The following is a 23,300-nucleotide window of genomic DNA, read 5'->3' as shown; positions in this document are numbered from 1 at the left end:
ATTTCATTTCCAAAGAGCTACCACTGATTTTGCATTTATCATACTTTTGACTTCCGGGCCCAATATCATCCAGCCAGCAATTTTTTATTTTTTGTTGAGGGACAAATTAATAAAAAATAATTGTGATAGCCCAACTAATAGAAACAAGCATCAATCAGAAGAGCTAAAGGAGATGAGCTGCAGACATATACTTACGTAAAACAAAATTTTCCACATAACAAAGAAAACTGAGATCATAGACATATCTGATCAAATGGTACATAACAAACTCATGGCTTTCAAAATGACAAACGTATCCCTTATGGTGCAGGTGGGCCAGAGGTTAGATTCTCAATGAGACCTCAGTTCTTGAAGTAAAGGTCCAAGCTTTTGAGCCCCAAGAAACAAAGCATCTGCCAAAGAATAAGTCCAAGCTGCAGGACCAAAGAAACATATGACACCTTTTCCCCATGGAATCATTGATATTAATATTTTCATTCACAACATAAAAATTTACCAAACGTCCAGTGAAGACTAATCGATAACCCCATCCTTCCTTGGCACCTATAGCACGTTGCTGATCTGTCCAACTGAAAATAGAAAGGGGAAATTAGTTTAAAAAAAAACACACACACACACACACAAATCAGTGTGCACATGAACAACCTTCCGATATTCTGAAATCATTGGAACTATTTTCTTTCATTTTCATAATGATATTATCCAATAAAGTTTTAATCGAGTGTTTCACTTTGAAAGCAAAAGCTAAAAATGGCAGGAAACCTAGGAGATATCAGTATAACTATGAAATTCAGGTATGTGATGCTACCCAAGGAACTCAGAAACTCCACCAATCCCAGCAAGGTTGAAAGGTTGGGGACCCTCCCGTTGAAAATCCTATAACCAACAAGGATCCAACTATTATAATCAAATTACATGACCCAATAAAAGAGATCACATTTGAATATGGATGAAATACAAGCAAAGATGTGTGCTTGTGCATGGCCGGTCCACACACACATCAACACAGTTCTACTACCTCATCTTCAGCAGCTTCTAAACCTCCTTGTACCCAAAATAAGTTTCTGAAACCCGCATTGTAAAGCAGCTCACAAGCAGCAAGAGATCTACAAAAATCAAGCAATCTAGAGGATAAACACTCTGTTGATATAGCCGTCTAATATTAAATTCATAGTGATGCATCAAGATGCCCTATTTAAGTGTTTAACAATGGAAAGAAATAATAAAAAACACTTATTACAAGAACTAGCATATTTTGTACAAGTATCACTTGGTCAATCATCCAACACATCTAAATTTGCACATTGTATTGCAGAAGGTAATGTAGATGAGCTTGAGAGACTCAAGATGGAAGTTCCGATTGGTGTCTTCAATCAGAAGCTTCCTATCACATAGACTCATGGGGTCAAAAGGAGAATGAGCACTTTGGGATCCCATATCGCAAGACTGTCATGTAATGGCTATACAAGGCCATTGAATAGCTTTCCTGTATAAGACTCAAAAGTTTCTTGGTTTTAGCCATATGTTGACAGTAAGGACGAAGCAACTTCAAGAAGCAATTGTACAGTCAACTCCTTGTCAAGCAGCTGAACAACGGGAAGCACACAAACTTCTCACATGAAGAAGAGTTTAGATCCCATAATGATTGAGCAATATAGCCAATTTTTTTCATTAGATATTATAACTAACTCTAACCCAAGGAAGGGGATTGATGCAAGAGCTATTTTAAGTTATTAGAGATAAAGGACTTTAATCCCAATTTTAGTTGATGTTGGAATTCAATTTTAAATCTGAAGATTTCATTTAATTATTTTAGTGGTTATGTCGACCCAAGGCCTTGATTTTGATGATAACAAAACAATTGAGTATAATTAGTACTAATTACGCACTTTAAGCTTGGTTGTAGGACTTCTCAAGTTCCATTGGTAGAAGGAAGAATGCCTCTCAAATAAGTCAAGTCAACTGAATTTTGGAGACCAATTTTATAAGTTTTAACCTTGACGAGCCGTCTCAAGAATGACCACAGGCTGAAACAAAGAAGATATATCTTTGATGGTCTCACGAGTCAACTCTAGCACATTGCAAAAAACTAGCATGGCTCATGAGTCAACCCCAGTTGAAGCATAAGCTGACACAAGAATAGCCAAAGGCAAAAGACACTGCTCAAAATTGACAAGTTGATGAGTCGACTCGAGGCTTTACATGAGCCAACTCGAGAATGGCCATAGATGAAAGATAGAGAGCACTCAAAAATACGGACTTCATGAGCCAACTCGAGAAGCTGGATGAGCCGACTCAAGGCTGAGATGAGCCAACTTGAGGCCGAGATGAGTTGACTCCTCTGTAGGAGATAGCTGGACAGCTAGTTTTTTTTTTTTTTTTTTTTTTTTTTTGACAGCTTCCAATGGGCAATTTCAAGCTCCAACAACTAATTTAGCTTCTCCAACAACCCTATTTCCTCTTCCATCCATTTTTGAAGATATTAAGCAAAGTTTTCAAAAGAGGACACAAAAAGAAAAAAGAAAACCAAGGGAATCAAGTGTGCATTCAAGTCCCAACCTTCCACTCATTCACAATTTGAGAAAAGAGAAGAAATTGAGAGCATTTAATGATTGAGCTTATTTGAGAAATCCTCAACAATCATTCAAGATACTCCCCAAGCATTATAGAGAAGAAGTCCAAGCATTAAAGTTCAACCTACTTCGACTTCTGCTGACTTCAATAAGTCTATTTTCTTGAGCAGCAGCTCATTTATTTCCATTCACTCTTGTACTTTTTAGTATTTCTTTGCAAGTTTCTTAGGATAGAAACTTGTGGAAGTGGCGAGTCCAAGCCCATAATGAGGTTGTACTGACCAAGTCTTAGGGACTTCGGAAGATTTTGATTAGTGAGTCTATGCATAATCCACTGGGTTGATTATGCCTGGATAAAACAATCTTACTGCATCTCTGAGATTATACTCTAATTCTCAAGCAGGATTCTTGGAAAGTGGATGTAGGTGTTGGATTTGATACCAAACCACTATAAATTTAGTTGTGTTTGTGCATTTTTCTCTTGTTTATTTGCTTTACATTTACATATTACTATGGCTTTATTCAGCTGCATTCTTTTCACAAGCACTTACAAATCATAATTAGACCATATTATCACTTTAAATTTTAAAAAGAACCAATTCAACCCCTCTCCTAGTTTGCCACAACTAGGCAGCAGGTTAGTAGTTGTAAATTTGTAAGAGGTTCATTATTTATCATACAGAAGTTAGGGAAGTCAACTTGGATGAGTGTGGTAAGTTTCAAGTGTTTAAGTCATTCATTTATTGGTCACAAGGTAGATATGATATAGCAAAAGCCATATACAGAGCCAGACGTACTCCAACATAGTATTCACACAATTCTATCGATAAAGAAATAATGTCACTGATGGATTTTAAGCCTCTTTTTGCTGGATAGCAGCAGAATCTCGCTGCAATTTTGTCCATCCATACCATTTTCTTATCTGGTCTCTTTCTCAAGTCTCATTCTAAATTCCTAGAATCATTCTCATCACCTTGGCAGTAGATTATTCACAAGTAAACATGATAAGCATCTTCTTATCAATTATGAGAAATTTATTATCTTTGTTTCTCTTGATTTGGCTCTATTATATGTTTTGCTCACTTCACTTCCACTTAAAGAAAAGGACCAAGCATGTGGGCTATATCTGCAGAGAGGTTCAATAATGAGCAAGGTTTGTCATGTCGATATCGGAGTCCGGACCAGTCAGCTAGCAGTATGATTCGGTATGCCCCCACGCATTCCATATCAGGCCCAAACTGACATAGAGAGAGGGCGAAGGGAGAATGGGAAAGAGGAAGAGATACTGGGGGAGGGAAGGAGAGGAAGAGGGAGAGAAGGCCTTTGAAGGCCGCCGGATGCCATCAGAGGGCACCACGCCATTGCCGAGCTCAGTGGAAGCCGGAAAGAGTAGAGGAACGGAGGGAGAGGAAGAGAGGAGGCCACTAGAAGCCTTCGGAGGGCCTGACGAGGCCACTGGTTTGCTGTTAAGGCCGAAGGAGGGTCTCCACCCTCCTCTCGGTCGAAGTAGCAACATCCATCCACTACTAGAATCCCTGAAATCTCTCAACTTACTTTTCTAAAATATACTTTAATAGGAAATCTTGCATGTAATTCCTATTTTTTCTTCTCTGTTACATTTTTTAATTCTTTGACTAATTCCTTATTTTTTGAAATTTGATCCTCTAAATAAGGTCACACTCTATGTACTTATATACAGGGTTGTTACCCAATATTTGATTTAAGGAAATAAGATTATATTTTTCTTCATGGTATCAGAGCTTGTCTTTGGGCCTTTTCTTCTTTGTGAGCCTTCATTGTTGAGTTATTGGTCTTCATTGTCAATTGTTCCTGATCGTGCCTTTATTGCCGATCAATCTTTCTTAATACATCTACCTTTGCCATTCATATCCGGTTGTTTCTTCTCTTAAACTTTTTTTGTTTCTTCAATCTTTTGAAAATATCGAAAACTTCTGAAACTGTGGCCATAATTCTACTGGACCAACTTTTGGATCTTTACTGAATGGATCAAATGGAGAGCTCCAAAATATGGATCTTTCCTATCGACTTGATGAGAAGAATTATCTCCAATGGTCACAGATTGTTAAAATATTCCTCAAGGGGAGAGGAAAACTTCGTCATTTGAACGAGTTGGACCTAGTGCAAACGATCCAAAGTTTCCCACATGAGATGAGGAAGACTCAATGATCATGTCCTAACTATAGAATTCAATGCAACTAGATATTAGTAAGAACTGTATGCTTCTTCCTACTGCTAAAGATATATGAAAAACGGTTCGTCAAACATACTCCAAGATGCAAGATGCCACTATAATCTATGAGATCAAGATGAAGATTTCAATCATCAAGCAAGGTATTCTTTCGATTACGGAATATTATAACCTGTTGAATGGTTTTTAGCTTGAATTGGACCAAGATATTAAGATGCTATATAGTGAGGATACCAAAGCCTTTTGGTTTAGTGGAACAAGATCGGATTTTTGAATTTTTTGCAGGACTTAATGTAGAATTTGATTAAGTTAGGATTAGATTCTTGGGAAAGAACAGCTGCCATCACTAAATGAAGTATTCTCTATCATACGTGTTGAGAATAGTCGACGAATGTCATGCTAGAATCAAGGCTCAGCTATGTCTCTACGAAGGCTGCGGATGGAAGTCTAATAACTTTGGACAAAGACAAGATGACAGAACTACTAATAATCATTCCTCTAAATAGTCCAATCGAGATGGACTCTGATGCACCTATTGTAAAAACCCCAACATACAAAAAAAACTATTTCAAGCTTCATGGGAAAGTACAAGTCTTTAGTCAGAATAGAGGATTTAAAAGACTGCAAAGAAGTCAGGCCAACTTCACGAACAAAGAAGGTACCTCTCAAGAAAAACCAATCCCTGATGATGATGAATTCAGAGAATTCAAAAGGAAGAGATTGAAAAACTATAAGATTTTCTTAAATCTCTCTCTAATTCATCTAGCTCGTGTTCATTGGCTCAATCTAATAAGTGCCTTATTTCCGAAATCTTTAATGCTGACAATCCATCCACTTTGACTCTTGGGTCATAGACTTCGAAGCCATCGATCATACAACACATAGCTCTACTAAATTTGAAACTTATAAACCATGTTCAGGAATAAGAAAATTATTGTTGATGATGGTTCTCCTATAACCATTGCGAGCCAGGACACCATAAATTTGACTCCCTCCCTCTCTCTACAAAATGTGCTACATATTCCTAAACTATCCACCAATCTTGTTTCCATTCATCAACTTACCAAAGACTTAAACTGCCAGATAACCTTTTTTCCACTTATTGTGTCCTCCAGGACTAGGTTATGGGGAGGATGATTGGATTTGCTACAGAATGGAATGGCTCTACTATCTTGAAGAAGTCAATGATTCTACAGATAAAGAACTCGGTTAACCATCTTCTGCTTTTCACAAAGTACTTCTTTCATTAATTCTGGCTCAAACAAATTTAAAATTTGGCTTCACCACTTTCGTCTTGATCATCCACCTTTTCAAGTGCTCAAACCATGTTTTCTTTACTTTTAAAAATGATGCGGTTGAAAGTTTCCATTATGACATTTGTAAAATTATTAAACACCATCGTGTGTCATTACCTTTGAGTAATACAAAGTCCTTTCAACCTTTTTTCTTAGTGCATACTGATATTTGGGGGCCGTTTAAAATTTCTAACTTCACTGGGCTAAGTGATTTGTGTCTTTATTGATAATACACTAGAACTACATGGCTATATCTAATGAAAGAGAAGTCTGAAGTAATATATTTTTTATTTTTACAAAATGATAAAAACTCAGTTCGAGATTTTATAAAATGAGTTAGATCTGATAATGCAAGGAATTACTTTAATCACACTCTCTACTTTCTTTCAAAAAAAGAGAATTATCCATGAGTCTTCTTGTTTTGACACACCCCAACAAAATGAGATAGCTGAGCGAAAAAATAGACACTTAACATTATCCGTACACTTCTATTTCAGTCCAATATTCCAAAAAGTTTTGAGGAGAGAGAGTCCTAACAGCAGCTTACTTGATAAATAGGGTACCCTCTCGCCTCCTAGGCAATAAAAATCCTATTCAGATATTATCAAAACTTCATCCTGAGTTTCATTTTTTCAATAACCTACCACTTAGAATGCTCAGATGTGTCTCCTATGTTCATGTTTACCAACAAAATAGGGGCAAACTCGATCCTAGAGCTTTAAAGTGTATGTTTATGGGGTACTTAAATACCAAAAAAGACTACAAATATTATCATCCTTCAACCCGAAAGGTGTTTATCTCCATGGATGTCACCTTTAGTGAAACTGAATCATTCTTTCAACGTCCACATTTCTATCTTCAGGGGAGAGTTCAAAAGAAGATATGGAATGGGGAAGATTTCTCCTTAGTGATTTCAATGGTACTCAGTTGCCTTCTTCTTTTTCCTCTTTTTCACCTTAGACTTCATCTCAACCATCATCTATTTCTTGCCAACTTGCATCAAAATCTGACATCATCCGGGAAGGGCACCAGTAGCAACTAGACCTGAAACCATCTGAACTACAGTAGTATTCAAGAAGAAGCCCATTCCAGAATTGATACAAATCTATGAGTCTGAACCAGAATCAGATAAAGAAACTATTCCCCCTTCTTGCTTTATCAACGATCTAATCCTAAGAAATCTACCCCTCAAGATTTGGACCTACCAATTACTTTAAAAAAAGCCATCAGAAAATGCATCCAACATCCAATTTCATAGTTTGTCTTCCATAAACTATCCCCACAACACAGAAGCTTCCTCACTACTGTAAATTCGATTGACATCCTTAAGATCGTACAAGAGACATTAAAGGATAGGAATTGGGGACAAGCTATGAAAGAGGAAATGAATGCATTAAAGAAGAATAAAACGTGGGAGGTTGTTACTCCACCTAAAGAAAAACAAACAATAGGATGCAAATAGATTTATGCATTGAAATATAAAACTATGGATCTCTTGAGAGGTATAAAACTAGATTAGTGGCAAAAGGATATACTCAAACCTATGGGATGGATTATCAAGAAATCTTTGCTCTTATGGCAAAGATAAACACTGTATGGATATTACTATCCAATATCGGTAAAGGAAGAGAGAGAAAGGAGGGGAGGGAAGGAGGTTGAGGCAGCGAAGACGTCGCGATGGCCATTTGAGGGCTGCGTGGGCTCTCGGAGGGCTGTGGTGGCCACCACGGATCCACGTCGGCCATCGCGGCTTTGCATCGTCCACAGGAAAAGAAAGAATAGAAAGGGGGGAAGAACCGGACTAAGGGGGATCCGACGAAGAGCCATCGAAGGGCCTCCAGCTGGCGACCTGACAGCATAAACACCACTTCCGGTTCCGTGGCCTTGAAATAGGGCTTAAAAAAACCTCCTTTTTAGAAACATTTTTAATAGCTTGACAAAGTGAAGCCGGCAAATCCATTGCCAGCTTCATATTTTTGGACTTTTTTAAATAAGCATTCAAATAGTGAAGCTGGCAAACTGATTGCCGACTTCACTATTTTCAATTTTTTAAAAAAAATCTTAAAAATTGAAGCTGGCAAACCAAGTACCCACTTCACTATTCATCTTTTTTTAAAAAAGGGCTGACATGTGAACAGAGACGGTCGCCCCTGTTCCACGATCGCAACTCCACCTGCACCATTGTCTGGCGGCCATGATGACCATCCAGAGATCTCCACGGCCCCTCCCCGTCCCATCCTTCCATCTTTAACGACCTCTCCTCTCTTTCTGGCTTGTTGCAGCAGTCCTATCGGACAACCAAGCCACGGAGGCTTCCGCAGCCTCCAACGGTCACAGAGGGCCACCACTGACCTCCGACGGCCTCTCCCTCTCTTCTTCTGTTTTTCTCTCTTTCTTCTCTGGCATCGGCATGCACAGTTTTTCCTACCAAAACCATTCCAATTCCCTATCGGTCCGATTCGACATGTCCCAAACGCCCGATTCGAGATAGTTCTGAAAACCATGTTACTATCCCTTACTGCTATGTTTGGTTGGTGTCTACAATAATTTGATGTTAAGACTGCATTGCTACATGGAGACTTGGTTGACATCGGCAACCCTTATCCAACCTTCCACCAGCCTTGGTCGCGGCACAACAGCCTCTCGACCCTTCAAAGGCCTCCTCTCCCTCTCCCTCCCTCCCTCTACCTTCCTCCGACTTCCACTAAGCTCGACAATGGTGCAACATCCTCCAACAGCCTTTGAAGGCCTCTCTCCCTCCTCTCCTTCCCCCCACTTCTCTCTTCCTCTCTTTCCTTCTCCCTCTTCTCCTGCTCATCGATTTCTCATTTGAATGTTAGAACTGTTCCAGTTGGCCACCGATATGGTTCAGCACACCTTGAACTAGGTGGTTCAGGATAGTTCGATAAACACTGGTAAGGAGAGAATTTAATTTGTGTAATGGTAGTAGGAAAAGGCACGACCTAACGTAACAAGAATGAAGGTTGCAACGTGCAAGGAAAGATATGGAGAAGCTTGAAATAACATCAATGGTAACCTAAATAAGAATACTTGTGAACGAGGATCCAAAAAAGCCAACCCCCTGTAGCTAAGAAAATGCTAGATGGTTATGGTTATAGTAAGCATGGAGCTCTAACTTATTCAATTGTTCTTACTCTTTCATATGCATCCTATATGAGTTTGACACCATCTCTAGACAATAATGCCAAGATGAGTTTAATATCATCTCCAAGTCAGCCAATTTGTTTTTCTCTTTTTTTTTTTTAGCACTTCTATATATGATTAATATATAAGCTATCCATTAAGCATAACTACTATGACCCACATATTTGTATTACATTGATATAATTGAGTCCTCTTCACCCTCATTCAATTTAATCCATAACTATGGACACTTCATATTCCTTTAAAGGTCATGCAAGAGCCTTTTTTTATGAAATTCTTCAAGTTACTTAGTTTTAAGCATAAGTTTCTCTTTGATGTACATAATTTTTTTTACCGCTTCTTTCTTAAACAATGCTTAACCAGATCCAATAGACCCATTTTATCATCAAATATGTGGACCTAAGAATATCAAGTCAGCAACTGCATGTCAAAATCTGCTAGACTAGGTGCCCTAACAAAGCCATATTTTCTACAATAGATACATTCTTTCAGGCATTAATAATGATTCTTTATTTCATTAATGCATATTAGGGTCTTTTTACTTATACATGAGATATGTAAATGGCATAAGATGTCCAACATTCAAAGGAGTATAGTAGGACACCTTGTCAATTGAATCAGTCTATCAAGGGAGGACTAGGAATCCATCCTTATTCCTTGAATGCATCACAACTTTGGATGAGGTTGGGAGACTTAATCAACATGGTTGCCAAATCTAGATGATGACTAGGATGGTGGCAACTTTTCCCAATCGTCGGATCATGGATTCCACATTAACATCTAGATGTGTTATATCACACTGATTGGCTAGTCTGAAAGTAGATCTGGTGAAACATTGCACTGTCAAGTATTTTTGGATCATGCTCTCATTGCATGATGGCTTTTGCACGTCCCTTGACCTGACAGATTTGCATGAGTTAATATTGGTCAAGTCACTTTGATAGCTACATTGCTTGGACCAGATAGTCTTTGTACACTAGCATGTTAAGTGTATGACCTGTGTTGAGATCATGCAAAATGCTCAAAAAGGAACACACAACCAGCATAAGAGAATAACCAGTTCAGTCAGATATAGAGGGTTGATCAGATAAAATAAATCCACCAATGGTTGGTCAAAAAATGTTTTGATAATTTTTTTTGTATATCAAGCAAGTTTTTTTTATTTTGGGAAATTGCTTGCCCTTGTCTAATAACTCTATAAACTTTGATGGTCGAGTGTATGGCTATGGGTTTTGATAGTGACATTTTTCCCAATGGCCAACCTTGGCTATTGTAATAGGGGTAGCGGTCACATCTCAAAATCTTCCATCCTTGTGGTTTGTTGTAATACCATTTTCTCAGTCACCTATAACATATTGGTTTGCTAATTATATATGATGTAACCATTGCTAATTATATAACTTATCGGGGTTTGTTGGTCAATGATTCATCTTCAGCCCAATGATCGAAATCTCAATATTTAGCCTACTGACGTAGTTCCATATATGTGAATTGTACACATTGGCAAGATCCTTGCGTGCATATATAGGTTCGAACTCATTATTTTAATATTCGAAAATTATTTTAGCCTTATTAGCTAACTAAAAGGCGGTTTAGGCTCTACATATTGATATCAATCGGTCTTTATGAGAAGATTGAGAATTTATGCAATACAGCCCCATTTATTAGAGAAACTAGATTCTTGGTGCATTTGATTCAATTATCAAGCCGTACTAGGCCCATTGCCTGAGATGTGATAGGAGAGACCCATGTAATGGTGAAATGGCCCCTCTCTCCACATCTAAGAAAGAGGAAGCCAGTGCCCCAAATGAAGTGTGCTCCTCTTTCGCACATAATGTGAGAAAGCACAAACCGGTGCCACATCATAATGGGACCCACCAAACTCTAGTACCTCCTCCCTTTTTAACTTACAAATAGGAATCCTCTGGCTAAGGTTTGGAAGCAAAAAATCCTATTTTCATTGCATTTATCCTAAACCATCCATCTTCTCTCTTGCTCACTTGTTGTGCAGTTGGGAGTGTCCAGAGTGTGATCAAAGTGAAGCTTGGAGCTCTTCAAGTATTTACATCAAGGTTTGTTGTACCAATACCGAGGGTCATACCACCCAACGATCAGTTCAGTACATATGGGTTCGTACCATGTTGCTTTGGGACATACCGAAATGGGAAGGGGAGAGGGAGAATGGGAGAGTGAGAGAAAGGGAGGTAGAGGGAGAAGAGAGAAGCTTGTACCAGCCTCCAACGATGCTCAATGATCAAAATTGTGGCCTAGGGAGCATGGATCTGATGGTAGAGCAAGCCATGGATGATGAAGAAGGCTTGAGCATGAATCTAGCAATGGAGGCCTGGTGAGCATGGATCTAGTGGTGGACGAAGCCATGGATGATAGAGAATGCTTGAAGAGTGAGGGTCTGGTGGCGAAGGAGGCAGTTGACGATAGAAATAGGGAGGAAGGGGGAGGAAGAGTGAGGAAAATAGAGGGAGGAAGAGAGAGAGAGGGGTGAAAGGAAGGAGAGGGAGGGGAGAGGAGGGAGAGAGAGCGGAAAGAGAGCCGAGGAGCTTCAAGCGGTTGACCCTCTTGTTTGACTATGGGGACCAAGAGAGGGGGGAAGTTGATTTGGGTGAGTCTCAATGCCAATACAAAACTTAGAGGTTGCGTGCAATTGAGAATGGTCGTGCAAGCACAACTAGGTATCACTCTACATCTTACCATATCACATGAGGAATGTTAAATGGTAATGCTTTATTTCATTTAAAACAACATTTCTTAAACTATCCCTAAACTTAGACACCAAAAACAAAATATTAGAATAAATCAGAACCACTCAAGTAGCTATCAGGCTTTTCTTTTGCTCCAAAATGCTGATTGGATGGATGTGGACTAAGATACCTACATAAATCAACAAAAACACTACCTCAGCCCTCCTTTATGCAAGCGATGATTGGAAAGCTTTCCAAGTTGATTCTTCCATTCATTGCATCCCCTCTTGGGTCATATAAGTCATTATTCAATAGTGATTGCATCATGTTTGGCACAAGAGTCAATGATCTGATCGATGCTTTTATTTCCCTAAATCATCGCAACGATTTTTGCCTTCAAAGTAAAAATCAAGCCAAAAGTTCGATGGTTGTCATTGCATTATGATAGAAAGTAAAATGGAAAGTTAAAATCAGAGGCCTATGTTAAAGGTCCCAAAAAAAGCCATGCAATCAAAGCCACAACCATGAAGGACTACCTTTGATTTTAATAGATATGCCATTCAGCAAGTGCTATAAAGGAACATGGACACAGGAGGTAATTAGTCAACAATTATGATCTCAACTACCATGATAGAAGACTAGAGAAAAAGAGATGTATTTGGTGATGAAGGATTCATTTGTTTAAAAGTTGTGTTTAGAGAATGAAAATAAGAGGCAAACATCAAACTGGAAGCAATTTAAAAGAAAAGAAAAGAGAAGAAAAACTTTGAGCCAAGTTGGAGTGTGAAGAACGACCAAATAAGCCTTAAATTGATATAAAAACTATAGATAATTTTTGGAAAAATGTTACCAATGCATACCCGGATACCCCTTTTCCATGATAGAAATTAGAAGTCATTACTTCCATGAACTTTATACTTTATAACTCTTCCAATAATGGTTTATCATACTACCATGGTTCGTAGAACTATCCCACACCGGACCGTACGGGGTATACTATACCATATCAGTACATCAATCATCCCATACCGACACAACCGTACCATACTATACCACATACCAATACTATAGTGGGATTTCATCGATACAGGATCCAGTACCGAGATGGTGAACCTTGTGTACTATATTATATTGTTTAGTACCGGACTATATACTACAGCAATAGTGAACTAACACTCAATACAAGCACTTACCAAGTGTCAATATCATGAACCAACTCGTATTGACATTATAGCAGCTTGGTACCTATACAAGCATTTTAATCAAAGTCCGCTAAACTGGTACTTAGAGTGCAGTACAAGTTAGTGACTAGTATGGTACATTTACATATGCACAACGTAGACACATGGTACGCTATGGTGCATCGATTTGGTATTGGCACATCTTGTTTCCTTTTTTATTTTTCTTTTTTTTATTTTCAAGATTATTTAAATGTTTGTGGTTCATTTCAATGTTATTTTGATCTTATTTTATGTTATGTTAGTTTCAATAGACCTTCTTATTGATTGATCAATGAATGCAATTATAATAAATTAATATAGACAATAAATATTTTTGATCTTGAAATTGCATACATCAAAATGATTTGAATATATATCGATATCCACTTCCCCATAGAGTGTTAATGCCGCTTGGAGACATCGAGATCTTGATCATAGTGGGGCCTAGGATCTAACTCCAACCAAGATACTATATCCTCCCCTACATCCCATGATCCAAGCCTCCTAGATAGCCACCTTAATCCTGATTGATGTTAGATATTAGGCTAGCCATCCCATCTGACGGAAGATTATGACAGCCAAATCTAACACATAATCTAGTTGAGATTGTAGATGGCAGTAGCCACTTGAATACAATATCCCAGATGAAGGACATGCATGCAGGTCATACCTTGGTTGTATGGAATAAAATCCAATGCATGATTTGGATCTATATACATCCACAGACCCTACTTCGCATCCCAGATCACCTGCAATAGTGTCATATCCTGAACCATCTTGAAGGACTTATCTCCCGTATGATACCATATCCTCACGAGCTATAGGTCACACATTATAGTATGTATATTGTATGGCATGATGAACTGTGATCTCACTAATGAATTGACCAAGATCATAGAATTGTGAGCTATATGCACCCCTGCCATATCCCCTACTACCTCCCTAGACACCAGATGCATTATCAATTGAACTGTCGTGATCATCATCACTCATATGGCAACATGATCCAAACAACCGATCATCTAAGAGCTCACTGGACTCGAAATTTGAGTGAATAAGCTCCTCATCCACTCTCTTCAAGAGATCTGTAGTTCTCATTCCTTTCCCTTTCTTGTTGCTCTAGGAAACTATTTTCCCTCATGCCCCTACCCTCCTGGCTCAACTAGGCCCAAATCCTGACTGGCCCTACCTCTCAGATTGGACTGATTACCATGATGACCTCATCTTAGCATTCCTTGCCATAGCTCTAGGAGGATGTGCTAGATAATATAGAGCCTTGTGATGATGATTGGTTCCCTCTTGACCTCTGTAGCTGCTTGGCTAGCTATGGTATGGTATAGTTGTTCTATCTCCTTTTTCCTTTGTTGCGCTATGAGGAATTGCTTTTTCCCTGAATGCCCCTACTTGTCTATCTCATTGGTGGCTGAACTAGGCCTACCAAGCTGACTGGCCCTACCTCCCTGACCGAACCAAGTACTATGATGACCTCTTCTGAGCATCTCTCTAACATATCTCTAGGAGAATGTCTCGGACATAGGGCCTTGTGATGATGATTGGCTCCCACTAACTTCTGTGGTTGCTTGGCTGATTATGAGCATGACATGTGTCATTCTACCCATTGCTCTGCATTTACTCCAGCATCCCTTGCTATGAAACTAGCCAACCAAGAAGGTGATCCTAGCTCATCAAGTTCTGACTGCTGCTACTATCCCTCAAGCCAGCCATTCATCGGATCCTTCTCATCATATACAAAACCATTATGAAATGGATCATAATTTCTTCAATGTGTAAATCTTCTTATATTTACACCATATCGTGAAATCGTGCCAAGGTACAAATTTTGACATGATTTTCTCTCGATTTTTCTATTTTTGCCTGGTTTAGATATAAAAAAGGAGAAAAAAAAGAAGAGAATGGGAAGAAACGAGGGGTTTATACCTAAAGAAGATGGGATTTACCCTAAAATCATGTGAAAATCGATGTTCCCCCTTGTTTTCAACTTGATTTTCTATTGAAGAAAAAGAGGTAGAGAAGGCCAGAAGGCCAGCATGAAGGCCTTCTCTACCCTATATGGATCATCATGAATATGTCAATGTCATACAGTTTAATAATTAATAGGAAAGTTATAACATATCTTTATATCACGAAGGACATTAGAACAATGTGGTATAAGTGGAGGATCAATGGGATTCTTCCTTTTTATCACATTAATTTTCTTTTTGAATTTCCAGGCAATGTTCTTGTTAGGATATTTAAATAAAATTTTGTTACATTTCCAGAAAGTATCCAGATTCTTCATAGCAAATTTCATGAACAGATAAAAAGCTCCATCAATTCTCATTGGTTTTCCATCTTTAAGATAATTCATAAGTCAAGAGTGGAGGGCACTATGTAACATAGAAGCCACATGACAATGTTCTGTAGGGTTTTCTATGTTGATAATGTAAAATTTGCTTCAGAATGCAAGCTTCCTAGCTTTTAAGGTAATTCTTGAGCATTTTTAGTTTAATGGTTAATATGTTGGATCACAATTTTCTTAAAATTAAGGGGATGAATATCCACAGGCAAGCTTCTAAGAGTTATAAAGGTCATTAAGTTAACCTAAGACCTAAGTCAAAGAGATCACCATATTTAGCTGTACCTAACAGTAGATCCTAGTCAGTGAAGCTAGCAATATCCTCATGAAGTGCATATAAGGCTTCCTCTGCACTAAATTCAGCAAAGGAACCCTGAAATTTCTAATTGTGAACATCTTTGTACTCTTGAGAGCACATCAGAATCATCATATATTCTCAAGAGAGCTGGAACTTTCTTTAAATGTGCGAAAATGTGTATCAGGTTTAGGATGATTTGAGGGATCAATTACTTCTTTACAATCTCAAGTTGCTTGCATTTTCTTTAACCATATCTGCTATCTCTATCTTTAGGTGCTGATTAGCCTCTTAGGTAACATCTTGTCCATCCTAAGATTCATTTTGCAGCTCATCTGAGGATTCTCCTTTTCTTCTCCTTCTTCAGGGACATGGAGATCTTCATCTGACCCACTTGCCAAGTTGACCATATTGGACCCACTTCTTGAAGGTGCAACATTCTTCAATCTGATGATAAAGACAATAATTAGGTCTATCTATTAGCGATTTCTTGTGGCTCAGGAGGAAGTTTTAACTCCACCTTACAAGAATGAAGGAATATAAATTTCAGTTTTGCTATTTAAAATTTGAATATATTTTCTAATTTCATGATCACAAGGAATGCTTCTTTCCTTTCCTTCATTAATTTGATTTGAACTTTACTAACTAGCAAAAAGTCACAACCTTGACCAATGAAGGCCTCAGCCCTAGTGACTTCTGGAAGCAAGGTTTTAAACACTCTGGGATGGGACGCTCCCAATATTTTTGTAGAATGGGATGCTCCCTTTTATGGCACTCGAATTGGTAAATGTCCTGTCCTGTCCTAGTCTATTTCCCAACTTGTCCCATCCTGACACTCAGGACCTTAGGACACCCTGCTATCTTGTTTAAAGTCTAGCAAAGAACCCACATTCCTGAGATATGGAAGACTGAAATCAAGCTTCATTCTCAAATTGAGTTGAATTTCCAAAGAGGGGAAGAATTTTTCACAATGAAGTCCCGACAGTACCCCACTATCAGCGATGCAAGTTACAGTAGATCAACTGCATACTTGGAGCAGCTATGTTGATTATTAACAATGCTGAAGTTCTTTTAAAATGTTTTATATCTCAGAAATCAGAGATTTAGAATCAGACCTCTGTCAAATTCTTCTCATTGATGATGTTTGGCTTTTGATCTAGACTTATAACAAGTAAAAGAATACTCATGTTGTTATGGTCCTTAGGACAGAATCATTGCCTAAAACCATTTTTGCTTAAACTTCTCACTAGAGCCTAGAAGTCCTCTAATAGATTGGGATGAAAAATCCCATCCCGTAAGATCTTTCCTCACATCGAAAGCCTCAACTCGTCTTTTTTCCCCCGAAGAAACTTTATTTATTTTGTGACAGTTCATTTTTTGCTGCTAATGCTACATGAAAATTGTAAGATCCTACGCACTAGCTACCCTCAAATGCATCACCTACTTCAGCTGCAACAAATTACAAGATCTTTTTCTGTCCCTCCACAGTGATGATCTCCTGATTGAAAATCAATGACTCTTTCAACCTAATTGCTGAGTGGGCTAATACAAAATGTAACAACTCTAACCAGTGAACATTTTCATGTCCTCTACCTATCATTCTCCACACTAAATACCATGTCACCAAAATCCCGATTAAGTTCTGGAACCCATTCAGTCCTGACATCTACTGCGCCTTCCCTTACTATTCCTATGTTTTCATCTTAATCTTCAAAACCTATTACCTATGCTCAGCCTGACCAATCTTCACCTAGTCATCCCAAGACCACAAGTTTGTTGCTTTAGTTTCAACTTTCAAGTTACAGATAAGTTGAGAAATTTCAGACAAACCAAATTTCAGTATCTTGGAATCCCATCAACTTATTAGAGTCTCATTGCCCATCTCTTCCTGCATCAGTAGAAGAACTAAAACTTTCAGTTGTACTTGAAAAGATTAATGGTGGAACACAAAAACACAGACAAGTACTTCATAGATAAAACAAAAGAGTTATAGAATTACATGAGTAATAGAATTGGAATAAAATGGCCATATTTGAAAGATTTTATATTGCACCATAATAAGATAATATTGGAGAAACAACCACAAGAATTTCACAAGAACCCAATATAAAGAGCATTTAAGATTATAAGAAGAATTTAGTAAGCTAAAGCAAATTTGTCTGCAAAGACTAACATGCATGAGAAAGCCACTACCTCAGACCCTTTTGACACACAACAATAAGGTCAGAGTCTTTGGGGAATTTCTCCTCAACCTTTGCTATGAAACCCCTATAGCAATATAATAAATAAATAAGTAAATAAATAAATAAAAATATCTAAGAATATAAAGTTATAGCTTAAACTGAAATGATATCTGAGGTTATGTGATGTGAATAATATACTTATCATATGCCAGCGTAGGACTGCCACTCCACCAACCTCCTGCACAAAAAACCATAATACAGAACTTCTTTAAAATCACAAAATGAAAATCTCATTTGACAAATTAAAAACTTTTTTAGCATACCAAAAAGAAGATCATGAGCATGGAATAGAACTTCTAGAAATGGGCAAGCATGTTTCATGCATGCTTGCATATCCTATTATTAAATATAGTATTTATTTCATTAGCATAAACTATGTTCAATTTAAAGTAATTATCTTCACCGGTGATCAGGAAAGGAGGGGAAGACATATGGCAACATATGTGCAGGTTGTGAGAAAAGATACAGAAAAGCTAGAAATAACATCAGAGGTTGGCCCCAGAAAGGAACATTTGACAATTGAGGATCCATAAGGCTGGACAATCGTTGTACTATCACAAAAGGTGAATGAGATTATTTTATTCTACAGCTGAAAGGATACTGACTTTCATGCAAATCACCAGTATTGGTTGAAATATCGGTAACCTTGCTAATCTAAAGAGTGCTTTCGTGGTATACATCTATCAAGATACTCTTCTTGATATGAAAAAAGGTGAAGTTGCTATTCAGCTATTCAAAGAGTAAATATTTTTGAACTGGAAAATTTGAGAAGAATATAATCCAAATTTTGTAGCTAAAATTATGGACTCATGTAGGGCCTAAATCTACTATTGTCATACTAAGAATAATTATGGACTCATGTAAGGACTAAATCTAATAAAACCATCATTGTTAAGGCCCACGATATCCACTATTGCCATGTGGGAATGATACAACAAAACAAATTCTCCAAGTTTTTGCTTGATTAAAATCCAGCAAACTCCAATTCATGTTAGCCTACTTTTTAGTTTAAATATATGAATAATTTATTCGAATATGAAATATATATATATATATATATATATATATATATATATATATATATATATGCTCTCTCCCTTAAATGCCATTCCTAGATACAGCTAATAATTTTCATAGAAACTGTTATGCATGGACCATCTTTACACATTTTGCCAATGCCCACTTCTTGCCAGTTGTGTTCACCCAAGCTAATTTTTTATCATCTGAAAAGAAACAAATTTATGGTCCAAGTAAACGAGTTTATATACAATATAAGCCATGGTTCACAAATCAATTTAATAGCTCATAAATTAAATGGCCTAGACTAATGGATTGACCTCACAAGTTGACCCTGTTGTTCATGTATCTGGTGGAAATGACCATGACAATGCAAAAGGTAAGATTTTGAATTAGAGGAGTTTATGTGTAAAACAGAGAATTGAATCATTTTAGCATGAATGAACATCTTTAAATCATAATAGGTTATCAAGATATTGCAATCCACACAGAATGCCAACTTGTCCATAAAACAAATATGAATTAGCAAACCAAAAATGTAGTTAGGTTAAAAAAAAAAAAAAAAAGAGCGAAAAAATTATAGTCAATGAGAGGGCCAATCTAAAATAGTTCCATATTTCCCACTAGAAAAGAAAAGCGAGTCATGCATGTACCATATTGATCAATTGTATGGAAATTAAGTTGATTGATGTAGTACCCATAACAAAGTTTGTGATTTTCTTGGCTAGAGTTTGCATGTCAACAGAGGTCTCCAAATCAAATATGGGTATCCAAGTTGAACCTTTTACCCATGCCTGCCCAGAAAGAAAAAGGAAACAAGAAAGAAAGAAGAAAGCACCGCAACTTGATTTGAAAGATGATACTAAAGAACAACATGGAATTCTTCATTTACCCAATAGCCACACAAACCTTATTGTGTTCGGTTGAGGGACGGACATCAAGAAGGGCCTTGTTTGAAAGTTGGATCGCATAACCAGCTTCCCTTGGTGTAAGGACCTTAATTTTCTGCTCCCTAATCTTCAAACATAACATATGAAAATTTGTACAAATTCATTTTGTTTAACAACAAAAAAGCCTAATATTTGTATATAGTTTCATTTCCATTTGTGTCGTTTTCCTTTAATGTCACATAAAAACACCACAAAATGAGCAAAACATATCAAAGTGCAGTTCTGTAAAGCATGGAACTTCGCTAGAGTCATATATCCATCTCTCATATGTAACATATTAGAACTTCCTGTCAGTGTGAACATATATATTTAGAAAAAAAAAATGATATTGAATATGGTAAGGATATGGCTTAATTTCTTCCTTGATGCATTTCAGTTACGTTTTGGGGGCTTGCAGTTTACAGGTCGAGATGACTCAAGCAGATTTAACCCTCAGTTACATTTAGCCTTCATGCAACAAGTCTTCCTTAATCAAAAGAAGGACGAATGGGAGAAAAACATAGAGGCCAAGACCTAGAATTACAGAACATTCAAAAAATTATAGAAAAATTAATATCAATCATATAACTTAATATGTATATATTACTTTATTTCAACCAGTCCATATAGTATTTTTTTCAGAATCTACCAATATAGGTGTCACTGTAGCTCCATACTATGCTGTAGTCATTTCCACATCCATGTCCATGTTTACAAGTGTGATTTTTTTTTTTTTTTTTTTGATACCATAGAAAAGCAAATTTCTGCTATCATGTAATTTCCCAAATAGTTATTTGATTATAGTTGCTTAATCATCAAGTGCATGAAGCAATTCTCATATGGAAACCAAAAATGGTTAAAATTTTCACCCAAGGATATCAGTGTCCACCTATAATGCAAAATCATGAAATTTATATACGAGGCAAGAAATCGTATGTTCTTTTTCTTTTCCATCACAGAACATAAAAGAAAAAAATATCAATCAAGGATCAGGATGGAACCAATGGAATGTCTTTTCCACTCATTTGGACCTTTTGATACCAGATGTTACGTCCTCAAAGCTTCTCAAATACAGGAAAACTTTGAATAATTGCACATATAATAAAAGAATACCAGAGCTTCCCATCTCCTCCGAGCCGCAGTCATCTCTTTCGCCTGCTTCACCTCCTCTTCTTCTCCGCCCACGGCGGCGCCCATTCTTACGCCAGCCCTCGACCTCTGCACCGAAAGAAAGAAATTTTTATTCCCCGGAAGAGCAAAGTATGCGGCAATAAAATCTGAAGGAAAAAGAGGAGGAAAAACCCCTCCAAAATTGGGAGAGCGTGGCCTTGGAACGGAGAGCAGACTGCTTCTCCCCGGTGGCCAGCTCTTTGTCGCCGAGGGGCCAACGGAGAAATGGCGAGGGTGGTGGTGAAGGTGTGACCAAAAGCTTCCATCTTCGAAGGGAGCAAAACAACTCAAACTGCCATCGTGGGGTGACGATGATGGCAGGGAGCTCCCCGGCTCGCACGCTTTATCCTCTTCTGCAAGAGAGAAGCTGTTAGACGTGGACGCTGGATTCGAACTTGAAAAGTGGACTTAAGCTGACCTGGCTCCTTTTTGGGCTTAACGGCTTTCCAATAAAAATTAGGGGTGGGAAATTATGACCCGACTATCAGCCCGGCATGAACCTGGCTTGGGATAATTGGGTTTGGGTAGAACAAATTGATCCAACTATAACCATCTATTTAGTAGATTGGATTTAGGTCTAGAATTTTGAACTACAGGTAGATTGATCCAACACATTTATGGCTCCAATTGGTACCTGGTTACACGTCTTTTGGAGGGTTTACACCCATTAAAGCTTTTCTTTTTTCTTTTTGGTAAGCATTAAACCTTTCGTTTCAGATGAATGAATATTGCCAACTTTTAGTTTTGCATTATAATATGTGATGTTGTCTATTTCTCTCTCATTATGAAATATATTATTAATATAGCAATGACTATTTTATCATTTTATAGGTAATATTATTCTATCATAGAAATAGTAATTTAAATAATATTACTATATTTTTATTATGGTCTCTTGTATTTTGGCACAAAGATAATCAAGCCATCGCAACAATAATTTTTTATTTGAAACTTATTTCTAATTGAAGTAGATTTGGATAGCATAGTATTATGATTTTGGTTAAAACACTAAATAAAATCAAATGAGATGGTCCATTATTTGATGATATCAATAAATATTTAGTAAATTCGAATGCCCCAAATAACTTTAAGAAAAAAGTGAAAGATATTATTTCATTGCAATTATGTTGCAATTAGCCCTTGATGGATGGGCAGGGATAAGGTAGAAAGTTAGGAATAGCCTCTTCTAATATCACAAAAAGATAAGGATAAATTTTGTTATAGCCAAAATAACAGCTATCATAAATCCAATATAATTCTTGAATACCAACTTGGAAAAAATATTGATTACATATTAGCTATTGATAGATGCTTTGATTAAAAGTTTCACATCACTAAGTCATCAAATATAATAAAAATAGAGAATCGTATCAGTTCAAGTCAACATTGACTTCAACACATGCCCTGTAGCTGGCGAATCGGTGATGGGTGTTGAGTTGGAAGAGATGTCTTGAGGGGGACCGTTAGAGATTATTGCTCTTATTCATAATAGGATTATATTCTAGTTAGTTAATTATCCTTCCATTAATTAAATGTGATGCTAGCAAGGATAGGCTTTGTTTTTTATGATCATTTAGTTTAGTTCCAACTATGCTGCCTTTTAATATGTTAATGAAGAGACCAATAACAATGTGTAGTAGAATACTTCCAGATAAAAATTGGGGCACGATAGTTTTAGGAAAAGTTCTCTTCAATATGTGATAGGGGTGTGTGTGTGTGTGTGAGAGAGAGAGAGAGAGAGAGAGAATTGAATAGAAAGTGGGTATTCATATCTATTGATACAAAGCAGGTGGGGTATCTTTACAATATTTGTTTTGATATGTAAGAGAAATTTTGCACGAAGCCCAATCTTAACTTCATGATTCATCTAGTTTAGCTCTTCCATGTTGTTCTTGCACTAGGGTTTCGCTTGGGTTAAGCATTCCTTCATGTTTGAGTTATGGTCGAAAATGTTAGGAATTTCAAACCAATATGTGGGTGAAATTATAGATGGAGCCCCATTCCGTTCTATGCTCGGTTTGGATCTATTTTGTATTTTTAGTTTGGTTCAAAGTTTGCTATTCCATTTACATTGGTTGTTCGGCTTGGACTTAGGCATTCTTGTGGATCAATTAACATTTGATTTTTGT

General features: G+C 37.3%; 1 protein-coding gene across 1 annotated transcript; it reads right to left on the bottom strand.

Annotated features, from left to right (window-relative positions):
* Positions 1–173: 173 nt before the first annotated feature.
* Positions 174–21,490, bottom strand: LOC105051281 (rhodanese-like domain-containing protein 11, chloroplastic). The gene is given in 12 exon segments (XM_010931627.3): positions 174–398; positions 401–413; positions 497–569; positions 809–876; positions 1,019–1,106; positions 18,006–18,080; positions 18,194–18,233; positions 19,770–19,866; positions 19,982–20,089; positions 21,115–21,219; positions 21,304–21,359; positions 21,362–21,490. Coding segments are annotated over 12 exon segments (867 nt in total). The 5' UTR covers positions 21,438–21,490; the 3' UTR covers positions 174–330.
* Between the last annotated feature and the right edge of the window lie 1,810 nt (positions 21,491–23,300).

This window comes from Elaeis guineensis, chromosome 9 (assembly GCF_000442705.2).
Source record: "Elaeis guineensis isolate ETL-2024a chromosome 9, EG11, whole genome shotgun sequence".
Taxonomy (NCBI): Eukaryota; Viridiplantae; Streptophyta; class Magnoliopsida; order Arecales; family Arecaceae; genus Elaeis; species Elaeis guineensis.
The sequence above is the reverse complement of the archived record's forward strand: the minus strand, read 5'-3'. Positions and strand labels throughout refer to the sequence as shown.